Source organism: Symphodus melops (genome assembly GCF_947650265.1).
Source record: "Symphodus melops genome assembly, chromosome: 6".
NCBI lineage: Eukaryota > Metazoa > Chordata > Actinopteri > Labriformes > Labridae > Symphodus > Symphodus melops.
The window spans coordinates 9219194-9239014 of record NC_136696.1 but is presented as its reverse complement, the minus strand read 5'-3'; the positions used below and the strand labels follow the sequence as shown (position 1 = coordinate 9239014).

Below are 19821 nucleotides of genomic sequence, written 5' to 3'. Positions count from 1 at the left end.
AAAGAGAAAATGATGGCCATAGGGTTGGAGAAAAGCGTCTTGTCAGCAAAGTGCATTTTGGGACTAAATATAGGTGGCTGCTGCTGGCGGGTGTGTGTGTGTGTGTGTGTGTGTGTGTGTGTGTGTGTGTGTGTGTGTGTGTGTGTGTGTGTGTGTGTGTGTGCGTGCTGGGTGCGGCAGTGAGGTCATGGTGTGGGTGAGGGGTGGGGCGGCAGACTGAAAGGAGGGGTGGAGGGTGTTGGGTTTTTTTTTTTTTTTTTTGTGGGGCCCACAGCTTCCTCGAGTGTGTCCCACAGAGACCTTACAGAACATCCTGCACATCGTGTGTTATTAAGTATGACTGACGGTGAAAACACGCCGTCACAGCGTCCGACAAAGAACCTCAAAACAAATCTTCATGAAGTCAATCACGGCTCAGCCTTCACGAAACGCACATTTAAAATCACACCTCATAAAGAAGTAAACACACACACACACACACACACACACACACACGCATGGACACACATGTCTCTGCTCACTCTTCAAGGATCCAGCGGTCATTTAACTATAATTAGCCAGCAGCACATGTATTTTCTTTTAAACAGTTGATTGATTGGGTGGTCACTTCAGGTCACGTTGTTAAAGGTCAGTCCTCACCTCACTGCTCTTATGCTCCACACTTTAGTTTTTCTCAATGAGTTAAGGTTTAGCATTGCACCTCATTGTGTACCTCTCTTCACTAGTTTGATGTTTCGCTCCATAGTTTTAATGGAAATATTCCAGAGCAGGCTGCAGCACGTCTTCCTCTCTGCAGAGAAGCTCAATGCTTGCAAGCTCTCATCACATCAAGTCCGGCACACAGCTGGGGGAGTCGTGCAGCTCGCAGCCGTTCGGGTAATGTGCGCCACTTTCTCAATGCGAGTTTTGGACTTTTTGGATATTAAGAGTGGAGCTTAAAAATCTTGTTTTTCAACATGAAGTTTACTTCTTATGATACAGAAATACTGACAGTAACTACTCATGAAGTACAACACCAGGAGGATGGGATTTGGATTCATCTGTTCCTAACGGACTCTTACCATGGCGATGAAGCGGCCGATGAAGCGGAAGTACGTGAGGTGGTCGGGGTTGATGGAGGAGGCGGGGTTGATTTGCAGACAGTAGTTGTTCTTGCCGGCGTATTCGAACAGACAGTACATGGGGTTGAGCACCTCGTGGGACAGCAGGAAGAACCACTCCCTGCAGCGGAGACAACAGGAGTGAGGAATGAGGGAGGACGTCAGCGTGACATCATTAGCAGGAGTCAATGCGAGCGCTCCATCAGTTTCAACGAGGGGATCACGATGACAACAACAACAACAACAACAACAACAACAACAACAGTCGTCTTCGTTACAATCGAAGCAGATAAAACACGGTGTGGGATAAAACAGAACAAAGAAAGAAAAACAAACAAATACAGACAGAACAGAAATCAACAACATGTTTGTTTGGTTATTTGAGCGTCACTGTCACCTCCTGCTTTACTTGGCTGGAGTTTCATGAATATGATGCTAACCGTCTCTCTAAGGAGAACAGGGCACTGTCTCATCTTCTTCATTGGATTGAAGGAACGTTTGAACAGGTTGTGTTTCTGGTCATGTTTGCTGCTGGAACACTAAGCTCCTTAAAGAGAGATGCATATCGCTTTTTATGATCATGTTCAGATACGTTTGAGACAAAAAAAACCCAAAACATTCATCCTTAATAATAAATAAAAAAATTGAACTAGCAGCGTGGTTAGAACATGTTACTGCCTGGTGGATACTGAGAAAATGACTCAGTTGTTTCTTGCTGTTAACCCTTCGTCTGGATCGTAAAAACAGCACAGAGGATTAAAGGAGCTGTGCTGGACCGGGATGCTGTGAGCTACCAGCGGCTCCTGTCTCTATCTCTCTCTCTCTCTCGCTCGCTCGCCAAATACGAATTCGACATCATTTCTAGGAAAGGGTCTTTCAGCAGGAATATACAGAACATGAACAAACACAACTCTGACACGTACATAATATGAAGACATGATGAATAACATGACAGGATAAATACAACAGAAGGAAAATACAAAAGGAAAAACAGAGGGACTTTGGATGGATGCATGTTAGAGAGAATGAGGCCCACCACCAGCAGCAGCTGCACAAAACCAAGCACTCCCACCAAGGCCCCCCCTGCACTCCCCCATGGGGTGTATGGGAGGGGATGTATGGACTGACTGACGGACGGACGCAGACACCTCCCAACATCCCGTCCGTGGTTCTACCCTGTGGTAGAACAGCATGATGTCACCTACCATAGGGTAAAACCACTGACGTGACACCGGAGACAGAGACACAATGCAAAACCAAAGAGAAAAATAAATGGGAAAACATGGGAACACCACCAACAGAAATAAATAACCACAAATTTAGAGAGGAGGATCCAGAGGACAGTGGAGAGGGGGGGGGGAGGGGGGGGGATGGATGGGTGAAGATAGGGGGTGAGGAGAGGAGGAGGTGATTTCAGAGAGCTACACATACAGGAACATTTAGGGAGCAACAGCAGGACGTCTGCTTGTCAACCAATGAGATTGAAATCCTCACACACACACACACACACAACAGTTCACAGTCAGATACATTCAGGAACACTTTCACAAAGATGGGAAACACACTACTCCTTCACCAATTAAAAAAAAACACACAGAAGGATAAAAGATAGTCCCCACAAAATGTAAAAAAAAAAAAAAAAAAAAAAAAAAGTGTGGAGAAAAAATGGAAGTGTGTTCCGTTTGTTGGCCTCACCTGGCGATCCCGCCGTAGTCCAGCCCCTCCTCTCCTCTCATGATGATGTAGAGTCTGCGCCGAAGGTCGTAGGGCTTCACATTCATGATCTGACAACCAAACACAAACACATCATGGAACCGCACTTTGACTTTTGTTTTTAAAGGGAAAGTTTGTTACTCATGCAGTCGTCCACTTGACATTTATTTGACACTGTGTGGTATCATGTGTTTGTTATTGTTGTTGACCGGAAAGTTCTTTTGTTGACTTTCAGTAGAACAGACCTGCTGGAATGAGTCTTCAAACAGCGTCTGCCTGGACACAGAGATCTTGACATGGCTGGGCAAGGCGTTGGACTAGACAAGAGATGAAAGGAATGTTGAATTTATTAAAGAGAACGTAGTACAACACAATGTGAGAGAGAGAGAGAGAGAGAGAGAGAGAGAGAGATAGAGAGAGAGAGAGAGAGAGAGAGAGAGAGAGAGAGAGAGAGAGAGTGAGAAAGAGAGAGAGAGTGAGAAAGAGAGAGAGAGTGAGAAAGAGAGAGAGAAAAAGAGAGAGAGAGAGAGAGAGTGAGAAAGAGAGAGTGAGAAAGAGAGAGAAAAAGAGAGAGAGAGAGAGAAAGAGGGAGAGACAAAAAGAGAGAGAGAGGGGGATAGAGAGAGAGAAGGAGGGAAAGCGAGAGAAAGAGGGAGAGCGACAGAGTGAGAGAGAGAGAGACAGAGGAGGGAGAGAGAGAGAAGGAGGGAGAGCGAGAGAGAGAGAAAAGGAGGGAGAGAGAGAGAGTGAGAGAGAGAGAGAGAAAGTGAGAGAGCGAGAGATAGTTAATCACTTAGTTGTTAATAGATAATTACTTTGTTGCCATAGTAATATTTCTGATCTTTTGTTTTTAACTATTGTTATTATATATTATTCATACATTTGTGAAGCTTTGGCAATATTTAACAATTAACTGTCATGCCAATAAAGCTCTTTGAAATTGAGTGTTGTAGCATCGACAACACAGAAGCTCATCTCTGAAGTCTGAAGCTGTTTCTGTGTTTTCACCAACATGCTCTCACACTCTCCTGTCGTCTGCCTTCACGCAGCCGCCTTGAGACGGTGCAAGTTGTCCACCTGACACTCTGTGACGCCGTATCTCTGGGCTGCTGATCGCTCGTTCGTGACTCTGCTGCACCGATTACACTCGATGGTAGCACAAGATCGGCTTCAGGACGCCGCCTGACTCGTTTGTTAACCTGACCTAACCTTTGTTCACCTACTGATACGACCTTATATGGGCATTTAGTCAGGACCTCGAATATAAGTGAATCTCATTGTTTCCAGATTTATTTGAAGGTGGAATAAAAAGTCTCATTATCAGAATGTGCTTCTATTGACTTATCTGAGGTCAAAGTCAGCCTCAGTCTGAACAGTGAATCTCTGTTCAAAGTGAGGATGAAGAACAGAAATCAGACTTTAATCTTAATAAGGACTGCACATGAAAAAATGGGTAAAAGTAGATTTTGTTCAATATTTAAAACACTCACAATCAATATTTGGATCACAAGGAGTTTTGTTGGAAAAAAAAATAAAGAAGTTTTGTTCGCGCTCCAGACTTTACACTTACATGGCACAGGAAACGGAACTGGTGGTACTTCCACCTGAAGCTGCGGTCGTATGCACCAGGTGAACCTCCTTGCCGAGACCTGCAACCCACAAAAGAGACATTCTTAAAGCGTCGGATCAACGTCACAGGGATCGTGCATGCTTTAGAAACAGTGAAGGAATAGACGGAGCGATGGCGTTGGTGTCTTCTTTTAACAACAACTGATGTGTGGGCTCAAAGTGAGCTTTAAAAATCATCATGAGCCTTTCTGTTCTTCACAACGACTCAGTGTGTTCGGCTCGGAGAGACTGAGGTGAGTCCCAGCCTGCAGCTGTGTTAGTTTAAGCTCTGCTTCATGCGCACACACACACACACACACGCGCACACACACACACACACACACGAGTTATGTGCTTTGTCAGCACTGGAGAGGCTGAGAAAAAGAAAGAGATAATGGGAGGAAGGAAGGAGAGAGGGAAAATGAGGAGGCCTGTAATGTGTTGGGTTTGAGCTCGCCAAGCTGCCAGTGAACATCTCGGTCGGGGTAAGAAAATGGAGACCACAGCGGCAGAGTGCTGGCCATGGACACGGACACACACACACGGACACACACACACGGACACACACACACTCTTGCAGGATTTAGAGTAAGAACAATGGAGTGTCTCTCTGATGCCCTCCATGAACATCGGCCTAAAGACATGTTCAGATATCTGCATAAAATGCATCATACACACACACACACACACACACACACACACACACACACACACACACAAGCACAAAGAGGCACAAACAGCAGCGGCAAAAGAAGCCTGTGCAGTCTGCAGAGGATCTGTCTGACTTCTGTGGTGAGATTTGAGACTGCTTCAGGGCAAAGCAAACATCCACAGGCTGTGTCTGTGTCTGTGTGTGTGTGTGTGCTGGCATAGACAAATTGAGGTGATAAAAATGACTTTGTCTCTATGTGTCTGAATGAGCTGCATCCTGGAGTTGTTGGATTACAAGCTGGCAGCTGTGAAGTCAGTCACTGACAGCAGGAGGAGCGTCTGAGCTTTTTTTTATCGTTGTGCATAAAGAAGACGATTCAGGACAGCATCTCGGGCTTCCTCCTAACACTAACACACCTGTTGAAACATGTTATATCTATATGTTTATTGACAATACATCTATACGAATGATATCGATGAATCAAGTGTGCAACACTTCAAACGATGGTTGGTGGCAGCTCTCTTTCAAAAAGGCAAAGTGATGAAAGTATGTTTCAAAAAAATGGTCTTTATAGTGATGTCGAAATAAAGGAAGATGAAGATGAACTCGAGATAAAGGTTCGACTTCTTTCATTCTCTTTTACAAAACAGCAGAAGTGTTTAAATGAGTGTTTGCAGTGCAGGAATATCAGAGCGAGCAGTAGCGAGTCACTTTGGTCCTCTCTGGAGATTTCTTTCCCCTGAGTCTGATGGGGATCACCTCCTCTTAAAAATCACTGCCTCAGCATTTGACATACGCTTTATTTCATTGATTGAAGAAGCAAGTTTGGGAGGAAGGGCTGAGAGAATATTTACCCTGACTCAAACCCGGGGCGGGGGTCTTTAAAGGTGGTGGTGCGCGAGTTGTGGTCCACAAAATATCGGACTCCCTCAGCGGTGTACTTCATCTCCCAGCCCGGTGGCAGGGGGTGCTCCTTGATCATCCTGCAACAGGGAGAGGGGCAGTGAGCACGGTGCCAGCCGGAGGGAGGGTGAAACTGACACACCTCCCCTGCCAACCTCCCGATCTAACAGCCCAGGACTCGAAAGCAAAGCCTCACAATCATGGCGTTTCAACTCCTCAGACTGGAATCATTCAGAGAGGGAGGGAGGGGGGGTCAAGAGGGACTTCATTACTGAAGTTATTATGAGCGTAAGGAACATTTGGATTGGGCCAGAAATGAGTCCATCCCAGCAGCAGGAGTTCTGATCATGCTCTAGTCAAATCAGTAGTGTCTGCTTAAAGAGCGGACACATTATCTTTGACAAACCCAGAGGCTCATTTAACGACACTTTCTGCTGTTCAGAAGGAACTTCCAACATTCTCTGAGACTCTCCTGAAAGCACTCAATTCTTCCATCTCCTCCTCGTTACCAACAATTTTTTTTTTAACAATCTTTAAACGTTTCAACTTCATTTTCGTCACCAGATTAAAAACCAGCGGTTTTGTTTTCTGAACGTGATCAGAAATCAAACAAATGCAGAGCTTTTGGATTTTTTCCGACTCCGTTCCCTTTATGTTTGGAAATCGCTTAGAAATCCTTTTTTTTTTTTTTTTTTAATCTTTTGGTAGACCGATCACGAGAGTCTGGGGGAGTCAGGAAATCTTCTCAGCAACAATAAGTGTTGGAAGAAAACAAGCATTTGAGAACTGTCAAAGATCGCTTCTCTCATCCATCTCCCGGGTCCAGCTCACCCTCACGGTGGCGTAAAGAGCGCGAGCTGGTCCGTATGTGTGACGTCTAACAGTTGAGAGGTTCAATCAGGATGAATGAGGTGAGAGGAAAGATTACTGGAAGAGCTGAACAAAAGGCTTTACGATGTCAAAGAAAAAGGGATTCAAGAAAAAAAATGATCAAATGAAAAGCAGGAAGAACAATTTTTAAATTCATCATCGAGTCATTAAGAACAGAGGCGAGAATAGGAAGCCTGGAGCGGTCACTACGACATTTCACTGATTCTGCTGCATTGCCCCTTAAGAGTGGTTTGGGTTTTCTTTTTCGTCTTTTTGATTCGGATGATATCTCAGGACGTCAATGATCAGTGGAAAACTCCTAAATTATACTGTAGATGAACGCCTCCTTTCACCCTTCTATGATGATTTAAACCTTCTTCACTACAAGCAGACACCCAAAGCGCCATGCAAACAGGCACACACACACACACACACACACACACACACACACACACACACACACACGTTGGAGCGCGAGGGCTTTCTGTCGTTTATGGTCTCACCCTTGGGTCCGAGGATCGTCCCACTGTGTGGTTCGTGTGTTGTGGTTGACGAAGTACACTCTGCCATTGTCCTGACGCTTCTCTGTGGACACAGAAGAGCAGAAGAGACGGAGAGTGATGAGAGGACGTTTTTCAAACACACTCGGGATGAACACAAAATGAAAAGGCTACTTCAACCGGTTCGGGGTTTTGTTTTTTTTGTTTTTTAAAGACGGATGCAGATTCTGATTCTCTGAACAGAGAAAAATAAACTCGGGCTGTGACTACGCAACATTTTCAAATTAGAACTTGAGCTTTTAAATGTGGGATAAAAAGAGGTGGCGAAGCAGTCTGAAGGCTGCGTTTTCAAGAACTGACTTATAAAAGTACATTTGAAGTTTTCACGTTTTCAACCAGCATCTTCAGCCGTGACGCGTCTGTCACATGTGAGGCACGCGCTGCTCACAGTGTTGTAAACTCGACTCAGAGCTTTCTCCGGTGGGGTAGAGGAGAAAAAAAACAACAAAAAAAAAAAAACGTGATGACACCATTCCTTCATAGACGTAGAGAGGAGAGGCCAGACTCCAGATAAATCATCCGGAATCACAGAGACGAACTGAGAGTCTCTCTCTCTGTTGGCATCAAGACTGAAAAAAAAAAAAAAAAAAAAAGATCTCACCCTCGTGATAGAAAAGCAGTGAGAGTGTGTGATATTTCACTGTGGCCTGATCTGAATGCCTCACCAGGGTAAACCTGAGTGTGTGCTCAGGTTGTTTGAAAGTCCGGCCTCGGCACAGGGCTCGGCTCTTAAATCCGACTTTGAAATGAGGCAAAGTTTACAGCTTCATTGGAAGAACCTTAAACGCCGAATAAGATTTTATAGAAGTGTGTAAAATTTCTCGAGTGTGTGTGTGTGTGTGTGTGTGTGTGTGTGTGTGTGTGTGTGTGTGTGTGTGTGTGTGTGCACGGCGGGTCACTGGTCTCATGAGAGAGTTAGCTGGTGCCCCATCCTCCTCCCGCTCAGACATCTTTTTCTCATTAACAGGAGTGTGTGGAGGGCCCAGAAACAGTAGTGCTCACATTGCAAACTCCAGCTCTCTCTCCTTGACTCAATCCACCCCCCCCCCCAAAACTTCACCATCCAGTCGGATCCCCCACCGCCTCCTTCTGCTCGCTGCTTTAATACACCACCCTCTCTCTCTTTTTATCTGCTGCATCTTTCCCCCCTTTTTCTTCCCATCATTGTCCAATCTGAGCCTTAAAAAAAAAAAAAAAAAAAAAGAGAGAGAGAGAGAGAGAGAGAGAGAGAGAAGTGACCGCAGATGAAAAAAAGAAAAAAAAAGAAAAGAGCGCCAGAGAAGCGAATGTGAGCCAGTGATATAATTGCGGTTTTTGGGTCTTGAGGTACCGCAGCATGTTGAAAAAGCATCACTGGGCAGAGGGAGGGTTTTTTTTTTTTTTTTTTTGGACAGAACATGGCTGTGTGATGAAGTCTGTGAAAAAAAATGTTGGAGAGACGGCATCTGCCAGCAAGCGCTCCTTCGTGAATGAATGAATAAAAGTGCGAGACGCCATTCTGCTCATGTTGGATTCTAAAGAGTCCCCAACTGGTAACAATGTGGCCTCTGTAATTATAGGACTTGAAAGTGGAATCCAAACAGTGAGGAATTAATAGAAACAACAGACGTGAATCAGAGAGACATCTGAGCGAGATTTTTTAAATGGAGACATTAATCAATGAATTCAAGGGGAGCCCAAGGCACTGGAGCAAGAAGCTAAAAGCCACAGGAGCAGGATTCTTGTGATGTTGCCGAATGCTCCACATCAGGACAAAAAAAAAAAAAAAAAAGAGTGCACACAAGAACTCAACTTGAAGGCATGAGAATCTAGTAAGCAGGGTTTAAATCCTGAGCAGCTACATTATCTTACTGTTGGATGAACGTTGATGAAACCACTTGAGCACATCCAGAAGGTGCAGAGACGACTTCCAGACTGAGCCATACATCGGGACTATTCACACAGACTATCTCTCCCTGTGGAGTGGACATTCAACGAGTGTGTGTTTGGGCAAACTTACCCCATCCAGGAGGCAGTGAGCCCAGAGGATCATTTTCCACCGGCGCACCAGACGGCTGAGGGAGAAACAGAGAGAGAGAGAGAGAGAGAAAAAAAAAAAGAGACAATTTTCCGGTTAGGACACCTTTTTTCTGCTGCTCTCTCTTCTCTCAGCGTTTCGTCCTCGTCAAACGGCACAGCCGGGTTAATTCTTGTCCACTTTGATTTCTCACACGACAGAAGAAACGGAGGCAGCAGCAGCAGCAAAGTTTGCAGGAAAAAAAAATCCTCCAGAACACAGACCAAAAAAGAAGGCTAGTAAAACTCACTAATTAAAGCAAACTTGGTCAGTCAGGTGTTTGCTCGAGCCCCCTGGCTGATGGACGCAGGATGATACCCGTGAATGAGACAGGCTGGATGAAGTGTGTATGGGTATGGAGGGCAGAAGGGGGTGGGGGTGGGGTGGGGGGGGCGCTCCTCTTTGCTGCAGCGGTGAGGGGCGACTGAGGGAGCAGGCTGGCTGGTGGCTCGTATGCCTTCCAAAAACTACACGCTCGGTAGGAGGATAAAACAACATCGCTGTTCCAATGAGCTCACTGGCTGGACGCAAGCCCCACCCCGCCGGCTTCCCGCTCACCTCCTCTCACTCACACACACACACACCCACCCCACCTCCTCCTCGACCACCTCCACCCTGGCACCCCCTCTCTACCCCACCCCGAGGTCCTCCTCCTCCTCCTCCTCCTCCTCCTCTTTTCTCTTGCTCTCTTCTAGTCCGGCTGTGAAAGTAGGCAGGGAAGTGCGATGTCTGAGGGAACTGAGGGAACATTCATGCTTGTTCCAGACTGGACACCCCCGCCCCACCCGCCCCGCCTCCTCTCCGGCCGCCCAAACCCACCCCAGGCCTGACAAAAGGCACCTTTATTCACCCTGGGCCTGGAAACCACTGTGGGGTTTACTCAGCCTGCACTCATATACATACATCCAAAAAAAGAGTGTGTGTGTGTGTGTGTGTGTGTGTGTGTGTGTGTGTGTGTGTGTGTGTTGGGATGTGGAAAGTTTGTCTGTAGCAAACAGTCCATGTGTACGTTGTTATGCTCGAACACACACCTACACACACACACACACACACCTACACACACACCTACACCTACACACACACACACACACACACAAACACACACACACACACAATATTAGCTTGAGTGGAAAAGTAGCTGAAAAGACGCTTGTTAGGAATTAGTGGCCACTGATGGCTCTTCATCAAACAGGTTAGTGTGTGTGTGTGTGTGTGTGTGTGTGTGTGTGTGTGTGTGTGTGTGTGTGTGTGTGTGTGTGTGTGTGTGTCTCAAACAAACTTCTAAATCATTAGCTGTCCCACCGAGCAGAGCTCTAATGACAGCATGGTGAATGTTGGAGTGGGCTGGGCCTTCAAACCATCAGGAACATTTATGTCCTTATGCTTGATAGTCAAGTACATGCCAAACTTTGACTTAAGCAGAGTGAACGTCCTCTGTAAAAACACACAAAACAACAAACAGCTGAGGACCAAAACGACAGTCAGGGGGAACTCTCATTGTCCGCCCAAAAAACTGGAAACATCAAGTCAAATATATAGGGATGTAAATCACAACAAGACTCGCAGGCCAAGCACAGTACACTCCACTGTGTCCGCTGAAGAGCATTAGACGAGCTCCGATTTTTATCGGCGACTGCTTAATTTTGTGTTTTCTCTGGTTATAGGACTGCGTCTGTTTGTTCTGGAGAGGAGGAGGCCGCTGTGGTTCATTCAGCTGCCGATTAAAACCTAGTGAACAATAAACACTGAAGGAATTCTGATGGAAAAACAAGCCGAGCCATTCTTTAGCCTCCACTGCGTGATTTAAAAAAAAAAAAACGTCATCAATGAGGGAAAAACGGCCAAAACATCAAATTTACATGAAGACAGGTCGCACGTGTTGTCCTTCTTTGGATTAACGAAGGTGCTGATGAAACAACTGAACGCTGGCAGATCTTTAAAGATTGATCCTTCTTCATGGAGATGCCATGAAGTGGAGCTTTATCCACCGAACGCCAACGTCACTTCACACAGCACTTCCCAAAAAGAAAAGTGACTGTGCCCATTTAAAACGACGCTGTCATGGAAACTGTGAGAAAGTGGTGATGGAAACGAATGGGGCCCACTGGTGGAGTGAGAGTGGGCACACAACAGGGTTAAAGGGTGTGTGTGTGTGTGTGTGTGTGTGTGTGTGTGTGTGTGTGTGTGTGTGTGTGTGTCACGTCCATCGACAGCCAATCTATGCACCGCTGCCCCACCCTTCAGGGTTCTCTGTGACTAAAAAAGGTAAAAGGAGAATATAATGATATAAAGACATGATGACTTCATCCTGGCTCTGACCATTCAGCTCCTCGGCAGCCTCCAGACAGAGCTGAGCAGGCTGGAGGGAGGAAAAGAAAGAGAGACTGAGAAAACAAGGGAGGGAGAGAGGAGGAGAGGGAAAAGCAGCATGTTGGCAGAAACGTGTGAAATAATGGCTCGATGAATTTCATCTGGACAGAAAAACAAAAGAAGAAACGTATTTCAAGTCCACGCAGCACAGGTGACAATGGTCTTTTCAGCTGCTCGCATTCAACACGTTACAACCAATGTGCTCTGTCGGACACGCTAACCTGTTATTAATCTAGTAAAACTATTCGTATGTGAAACTGTTTCACTGCATTTGGCTAATAAAAACACTTCTCCACATGTACGAGGAGAAACATCGACGTGCACCAAGTGTGAAAGTGGCTGAGAATCCAGAAAGAACTGGAGTTCAGTGAGTTCATACAAGCACATGTCAAACAAGCAGCTCGTCTGTGCACTCAGGTAAGTTTAGCCAAACTGTTTCTAATACTAAAATAAATCAATCTTATTTTTCTATATCCTGAGACGTTCATCTACCCGCTGTCCCTCTTGATTATTTTTTTTTTGAACTGCAACAGTCGATTCACCACTAAATACTCAGGTTTAAATTTGCCCCTTTGACAGGCTGTTTCTGTGTCTGTAGCTTTAAATGCAAATGAGCTGTGACTGACCACGCCCCTTTCTGGAAGAGCTCGTGTGGCTCCATCTTTCTCACGTCACACCCGAATGTTTTACTGTAACACCGTGTCCTGACAACACACGAGTGTTGTAAATCAGCTTGAGTTTTTTTTCGCGTTATTATACACTGCATCTGTTACATATACAAAACTTTGCTCAGTGAATTTCGGTTTCTTCTCGCAAACAATATGACAACCGCTCACTTTCTTATGAAGGTGGGCAAACTGAAGTGTGGTGCTTTGTGTTTAGGAGCTGTTGAATCAAATCATAACACTTAGAGGCTCGTCATTGAACGGCTTTTGGTGAGCTGGTTTTTTCTCCGGTGTCGTTGACACAAATCAAAGATCAGGGATGTGGATACTATGAATGCAGTTATCTCCACAGTGTAAAACAAGCGAAGTGTCAGTGCCTTGTGGAGGCCCCTCCTTCCTGGTTTGTCATCCGTCAATGCGAGCGACAGAGATGAAAATAGAAACGGGGCATCTGGGTAAAAAAAAAAAAAAAAAAAAGGTTGCTCACGGAGAGTTAGGAAACTGTTTAAGGAAACAACAGAATCAGGCTGATTTTGTCGTTAACACTCACACGCTTAAACTGGATACACAAGTAATCCAACCTGTTTCCACAGCGGAGGTGTGAGTGTCTTAATTAGAGCTTTAAAAAGTAATTGCTGTGAAACATTTATAAAATAACCTGTAATAACTCCAACTCACTGATGCCTTCTCACTCACTCTGCTCCCTCCCGAGTTCAATCCTCTCCCCAAATAGAAGCAGAAAACATACATCTGTTCACTGTCCTTTCATGGTATTAGGCACTTACAAGAGTGCTTTTAGGAAACACGAGCGCCGACAAACTGTGTGTAAACACGACTGAACGTGTGGATGTGTGTGAGCTTTCTGTTCAGCGGGTGACGAAACACAGGGCTGATTCAGGTGCTGCTGTTAAGAGTCCTTGTTGCAGCGAGAATGAACAGAGATGGAGAGAGGAGGAAGGAAGAAGGAGGCAATTGAGAGAAGGTCTGATCTGAGAGCAGACGACGAGAGGAGGTAAAAGAAAAAAAAGAAAGAGGGCAAGAAGGATATTTTAGTGCATTGCTTAAAAAAAAAAAGAAAGGGGGGGATTTTAAGAAGGAAAATAAGGGTTTGGGGGATTTTGGAGAGATGACAGATAGATGGAGAGAATTGGCTGGGTGGGGTCACAATAAAGAGGAGAGGTAAAGGAGAAAAAGACAGTTTAAAAGGGACAATCTGTGGGGGATTGGGGAGAGCCGGAAACAGGAGTTAATGACTCAGGCTGCGCTCTCTGGAGTCCTAACAAGCTGCAATTACTCTGCAAACACACACACACACACACTTTAGTGTTGGTGTTATGAGAAAAAACACTACTTTGCACTGTTAAAATGAGATGTGTGTGGATTGTTTTGGTTTTACCATACATGAAGGCAGGCATGGCTTTAGAGGGACACGGTGTGCTTGACCTGCTTTGGTGGTCATGTGCTACAGTAAAGAAATGTGGCACCTGGACTCAACATTACAGCTCCATGAACACATCTGCTCAACCCCACACACACACACACACACACACACACACACACACACACACACACACACACACACACACACACACACACACACACACACACACACACACACACACACACACACACACACACACACACACACACACACACACACACACACACACACACACACACACACACACACACACACACACACACACACACACACACTGTAGCAGGCTTCTTCCTACATTCAGAATCTGGAGGCGGCCACCTCTGCCTAATTTCATACGGCCACTGAGCCTGCTCAAAGTCTGACAGGACGTGCTTCATGAAATCACAGTTTTGCCAAATACAGCGTCTGCTGATTCGGTCATTTCTAACTGCAGTAACCGCTGCATGCGGATATGGTGGCGGCGCTGTTTCTAATTAATCCAGTGCAAGGAAGAGTAGGAGAGTTTTGCTATGCTGCTGTACAGGCAGGTCCTACACAAATATCCACCTACCACTCAAATGTCCTTTGAGGTAATGAACGGATCTTCAAATGTGCCTTCAGCCTCCGGAGGGATCGTTCATGTAAGAAAGCTGTGACTGTTACAGACTGCAGCAGATTTCAAAGAGTTCACTGATAGACCCGAGAGTCAGACGGAGTAACACAGGACTTCATGATTACACGTGCATGTCCGTCCATGTGCACATGTCCGTCTCTTTGTCTCTCTTTCTTCCTCCAACTCGCTTACAGTAACATACTATCATTATTATTTGAGATTCACGTCTTGGTTACAGCGTTGTCATGTGGGGGGAAAAAAAAAAAAAAGGTTTGACATGCTAACATATCGTAGAAGTCAACCAGTCACAGAAGAAGAAACGGCAAAAAACAAGTTCAAACTCATTACAGCCATTCACACTGAGGCATAAAGAGAGATGAAGAGTCAGGATCAAAAAGGTTTAAGACTCTTTATAAACTGTTTTCCAGTCCTGCTGAAGGTTGAAAAAAAGTCACATATAGTTTAAGTAGAGAAACTTGGGGGGAAAAAAAAAAAGATTTCAAATGTCAATAACTGTATAGAAAGTGAATTCTGTTCAGAGTTAAATGGAGTGGAGATTGTGGAACACTTTTCTAGAGCACTTTGACACCACATGACACACCTACACACTGAGCAGCGGGAGCAATTCGGGGTTAAGCGTCTTGCCCGAGGACACATCAGACATGTGGCTGCAGGAGCTGGGGATCGAACCCTTGACCTTCCTGTAAAGGGACGACTGACTCTACAAACTGAGCCACAGCCCACAGTTGACACGCATCGTCTTTGGCTGGCCCCTAAAAGTCCACCAGATGTCAGTCGATGAAGCTGTCATTGGTCGGTTAAAGACACGAGGACACTTCCCTCTGGATAACACGTCCATGTGACTCAATGGGGGCCGAATTGTTATGGGAGGCTAATCTCTCCTGTGGCACCCTCAGTTTTTTCCCAGTAGACATCACTCCTCCATAGCGAGAATAAAAAAGGGCAGAACAGCACAAAGGTTTCGCTCTGTGCTGGAGGTGGAGTCCAAAGGGTGGAGAAAACCAGAGAGGGGAGGCTTCTGTTTTTTCACCACGATCCAACGTGTGACGTCACAAGTCGAGAACATTTAAAAAGGAGCACTTCTTCTCTGCGTTGTAAGACTGATGTAGTTTACATATTGTGGGTCGATAAGACACTCAGGTTACCCGAATAAATGTCCAAAAAACTCTGGAACAAAGACGTTTCATAATATGTCCTCTTTAACCAAGCCTAACATACTCGTGTACATTCTTTCCAACCCTCAATTCAGAAGTCAAATTCTTTTCTGATGCAACCAAAAATTGGATTTCGATCACTGAATCAAAAACATATGCGCGTGAACTCGATGGGAAAAAAACCCCCGTCGGACAGTAGACCATGCGGCAGACTCTGAGCTCTTTGAGTCTACTTCCTCGTTCACACACACTGAAGCCAGAAATAGTTGCTGCTATCAGCAGAGTGGGCATTCCAAGACAGACCGGTGTACAATCAACACGCAGGGCAGACCTGCCTATCGGCTTCTCTCTCTCACACACACACACACACACACACACACACACACACACACACACACACACACACACACACACACACACACACACACACACACACACACACACACACACACACACACACACACACACACACACACACACACACACACACACACACACACACACACACACACACACACACACACACACACACACACACACACACACACACACACACACACACACACACTGATCAAAAGAGAAGGATGGAGGGAGAAGAGGGGAGCATCTTTGTTACATTAACAACCTGGGTGCTACATTCGAAAGGTAAAACGTCCAACAGCTGTTGTCGATGCCAGCGGACAATAAATCAGGCAGAAGTTTGCAGCTCCGCCCCTTTTTTCTTTTCACGTGTTGTGTTCGACTCTTCACAAAAGACTACTGTTCCTTGTCTTACCATTCAAAATGCCAGATGTTTGCTTGGAGCCTAATTACTCCCACTTCCACACAGCCTGTGTTCAAACCTGTAACAGTGACCGCAGCAGCCACATGTAGACAGATATGCTGCGATCACTGAATCAATATAGTCAATGCAGGTATAAATGAAAGACAAAAACAACATTGGAAATCTAATAGACAAAGCCTCTCTCACATCACCTTTGGTCTGTGAGCTGCCAGAAGTGACCCTATTTGTATGAGAGCGTGATGGCCAGGGATTGGACAACAACACATTGTAAAATTTAAGTACAGTTTGTGACTGTGGCTGATTGTCCAGGTGGTAAATGTAGCCTGGAAGGTGAGCAGATTCATCTATTTATGAGGCTAAAAGAAAGGATCAGAGAGCTTCAGGTTATGTAGATGGCTAGGGGCATCACTGTATGACAAACAGCGAATGAGGCAACACGATGGGTATGGTGAGTGCGGTCACTAAAGTGCTGTGAACAAGCTCAGCCATCATCACGTCTTCACACTTCATCTGTGAAATCCTATTATTCTCCTCTCCTCCTTCTGCATAGGCGAGCACAGCGAGCGCTCCACACACACACACACACACACACACACACACACACACACACACACACACACACACACACACACACACACACACACACACACACACACACACACACACACACACACACACACACACACACACACACACACACACACACACACACACACACACACACACACACACACACACACACACGGCGCTGCACTCCCCCGCTGGGTCAGCTGATCCTGTCTCATTTCTGTAACGCTTCTGCTTAGTGCAGGTCAGTTCATCGAACTTCACCTTGAATCACGACCTTCAGTATTTAACAGTTATTGTGCCGCGTGCTGCGTTGCACTCGTTTTGTCCCTAGGTTTTTTCATGTGTGGTAAATGTTTCAAAGTGTTGGTAGTTGTTATTTGGCCACAAGAGCCTCAAAAACATGGTTCATTCATATTTATTTATCATGAACATAACATATATATACATATATATATATAGAGAGAGAGAGAGCAGACGGCTCCTCCTCCTTTGCATATAAAGCTGGTTAACAGAGAGAAAAGGAGAATAATAAACTCTATTCACTGCTTATTTGAAAGTCATGTAAGTGTTTTTAGATCATCGTCATTCCGTCTGACTGTACATGCAATGTGAAGCTATGAGCTAACCAACAGTGCGGCTCGGGACGAGGACAATTCTGTCGGCTGCTTGCACTTGGTGCTTAATTATGGTGCTTTCCAATTTGATAACTCCTTTGTGTGCATGTGGGGGGGGGGGGGGGGGGGGGGGGGGGGGGTCGATGTTGGGGAGCACATGTTGGTGCTCTAGGGCGACATCTCCTAGATTTAAAAAGGTTGCACATTCTTGCTTTAAAAGGGAGCGGCGTTATTTAGTATGGGTAAAAGATCATCAGTGACATCAACAATGAAATAAACAACAAGCTGTGGGTGAGACACAAAGACAATAAGTGGAGACAGAACGATCCTGACAGTGAAACACGAGCAGACGGAAAAAGACACTAAAAGCCATCCACAGTGAGACCTGGTGTCGTTTTATAGGAGTTTGAAGGCAGGTTTTACTAACGGGCCCATTGAGACAGCTCTGCTGTTTGGTCCAATAAGTCGTTACTGTCTGGTTGCAGCTTGACCTTGACTGCTCCGCTGAGAGGTCAGTCACATACTGAAATAATACAGTTCAACAGTAAACAGGTCAGAAACACCTCCTTTAACACTCGTCCTCTCACTGCACTGTGGATTTGTGAGGAGGACACGCGATTCTAGAGTCATAAAGAACTTTTCACTTTTCAGTCTTATTGATGAGAGTATTAGCAAAAAACAATCACACATCAATAAATACATACTCGGTGACACCGCAAGACAGGAAAAAGGTTACGAGCATCATTAAATAGCTTCGCTCTCAGTTTAGCCTAAAAGAAGGAAAACTGTTTTGATTGGTAACTAGTATTTAAGGCACGTTAGCGCCCCCTCTTCCCAGTGTTTCAGTAGAAATCTATCAAACTTTTATTGTACATTTCTTATATTTACAATAAGAAAAAATAGTTATATTGTGATAATTATCGCCCAGGCCTACATGGGAGACTTCAATTATCATGGCCGCCTCTGGATACAGGTTCCCTCTCTGCTGTTTAGAGAGAGGTACATCTTTCCTTTTTGATGAAGACTGTAGTTATGTAAGAGGGTAACGACATATCAACCTGACTCTATATATCAGTTTAATCAATGTTTCAACATCGCTGACAAAGTGACAAAAAAAAAACTGTCATCTTAAAGATACACGTTCCACTTCAGATATCCATGTGTACGTTTTTTGTTTTTTTTTTATAATTGAAGGATGAGATTAACTTTCCCTTCTACTTGATTTTTAAAAACTGCAATCTAAATAAAAATATAATTTATTCAGTAACATTTGGATTGTTTCGTGTGTCTGATTTGTAATTTGAAGAACTTAAATAGAGAAATGATTTTGAATTTTTATTGAAAGAAATGCGTTTAATAATGTGACTTTGTAATGATGTGGTTTGGTCAGATGTGTTGACACAGAGCTACTGAAGGAAACCTCCCAAGCTCCTCCAAATCTATGCCCTGCTGTTCTTCAGTACACATCAGCACACTTTGCATTGGTTTGCACACAACTGAACAGGTCGCTTATTACTGTTTGGAAGGGACAAATCCCTCCTCATCCTCAGCTCAGCAGGGAGTCTTTACCCCCCTGTGTAAAACAAAGAGTACCTGGTAGAGGAAGCGCTGGCTGAACTGGTGCATGGCGCCCTGCAGCTGGCTACGCTGGCTCTGCCACTGCTGGTAGTTTCGCACGGACTCGGCTGTGGGCCTCTGCCATGTGGTGGTTCTGGTGTTGTGGTCCACGTAATAGAACCTGCCCCGCTGGTCCACTCGTTTCTCCCAGCTGGAGGGGAGAGAAAGGAAGTGGGAGAGTGAGAGGAGCTTTGGCTTCAACAACATCTTTATTAAGCATGCTCAGGGTGGGCGGCTGTATTAAAAAAGCTGCGCAGATAGTAACTCATTTATAGCAAGGAAAGAGAAACAAAGGCAAGAAAAGGAAAGAAAACAGAGAGAGGAGTGAGTCAGAGAGTGGGAGGAGGAAGAGAGGGAAGAGGGGAAAACCTGTGCATGTTGAGGAAAAGTTCCCAGAGCGGCACAGGATTTGGTCATTTGGTCCCTTAAAGTCTCCAGAAAGTACGCTTTCTAAGGACGGCAGAAAGATGCGGCACATTCACCCGACAGGCTCCTGGATCTATATCCGTCTTTGTCAGATTACGATGAGTT

At 45.2% G+C, this 19821-nt stretch overlaps 1 protein-coding gene across 2 annotated transcripts in view; it reads right to left on the bottom strand.

The window, feature by feature from the left end:
- The window catches only part of wwp2 (WW domain containing E3 ubiquitin protein ligase 2), a 55024-nt gene that overhangs the window by 5406 nt on the left and 29797 nt on the right, over window positions 1-19821 (bottom strand). The window contains exons 10-17 of one of the 2 annotated variants that reach the window (XM_079345284.1): window positions 19267-19441; window positions 9406-9460; window positions 7350-7431; window positions 5928-6056; window positions 4384-4462; window positions 3059-3130; window positions 2796-2884; window positions 1062-1221 (exon numbers count right to left, since the gene is read on the bottom strand). In XM_079345284.1, the coding sequence (XP_079201410.1) occupies window positions 1062-1221; window positions 2796-2884; window positions 3059-3130; window positions 4384-4462; window positions 5928-6056; window positions 7350-7431; window positions 9406-9460; window positions 19267-19441 (841 nt within the window). The remainder of the gene's footprint in view (window positions 1-1061; window positions 1222-2795; window positions 2885-3058; window positions 3131-4383; window positions 4463-5927; window positions 6057-7349; window positions 7432-9405; window positions 9461-19266; window positions 19442-19821) is intronic. The other variant, XM_079345285.1, reaches the window with a different exon arrangement.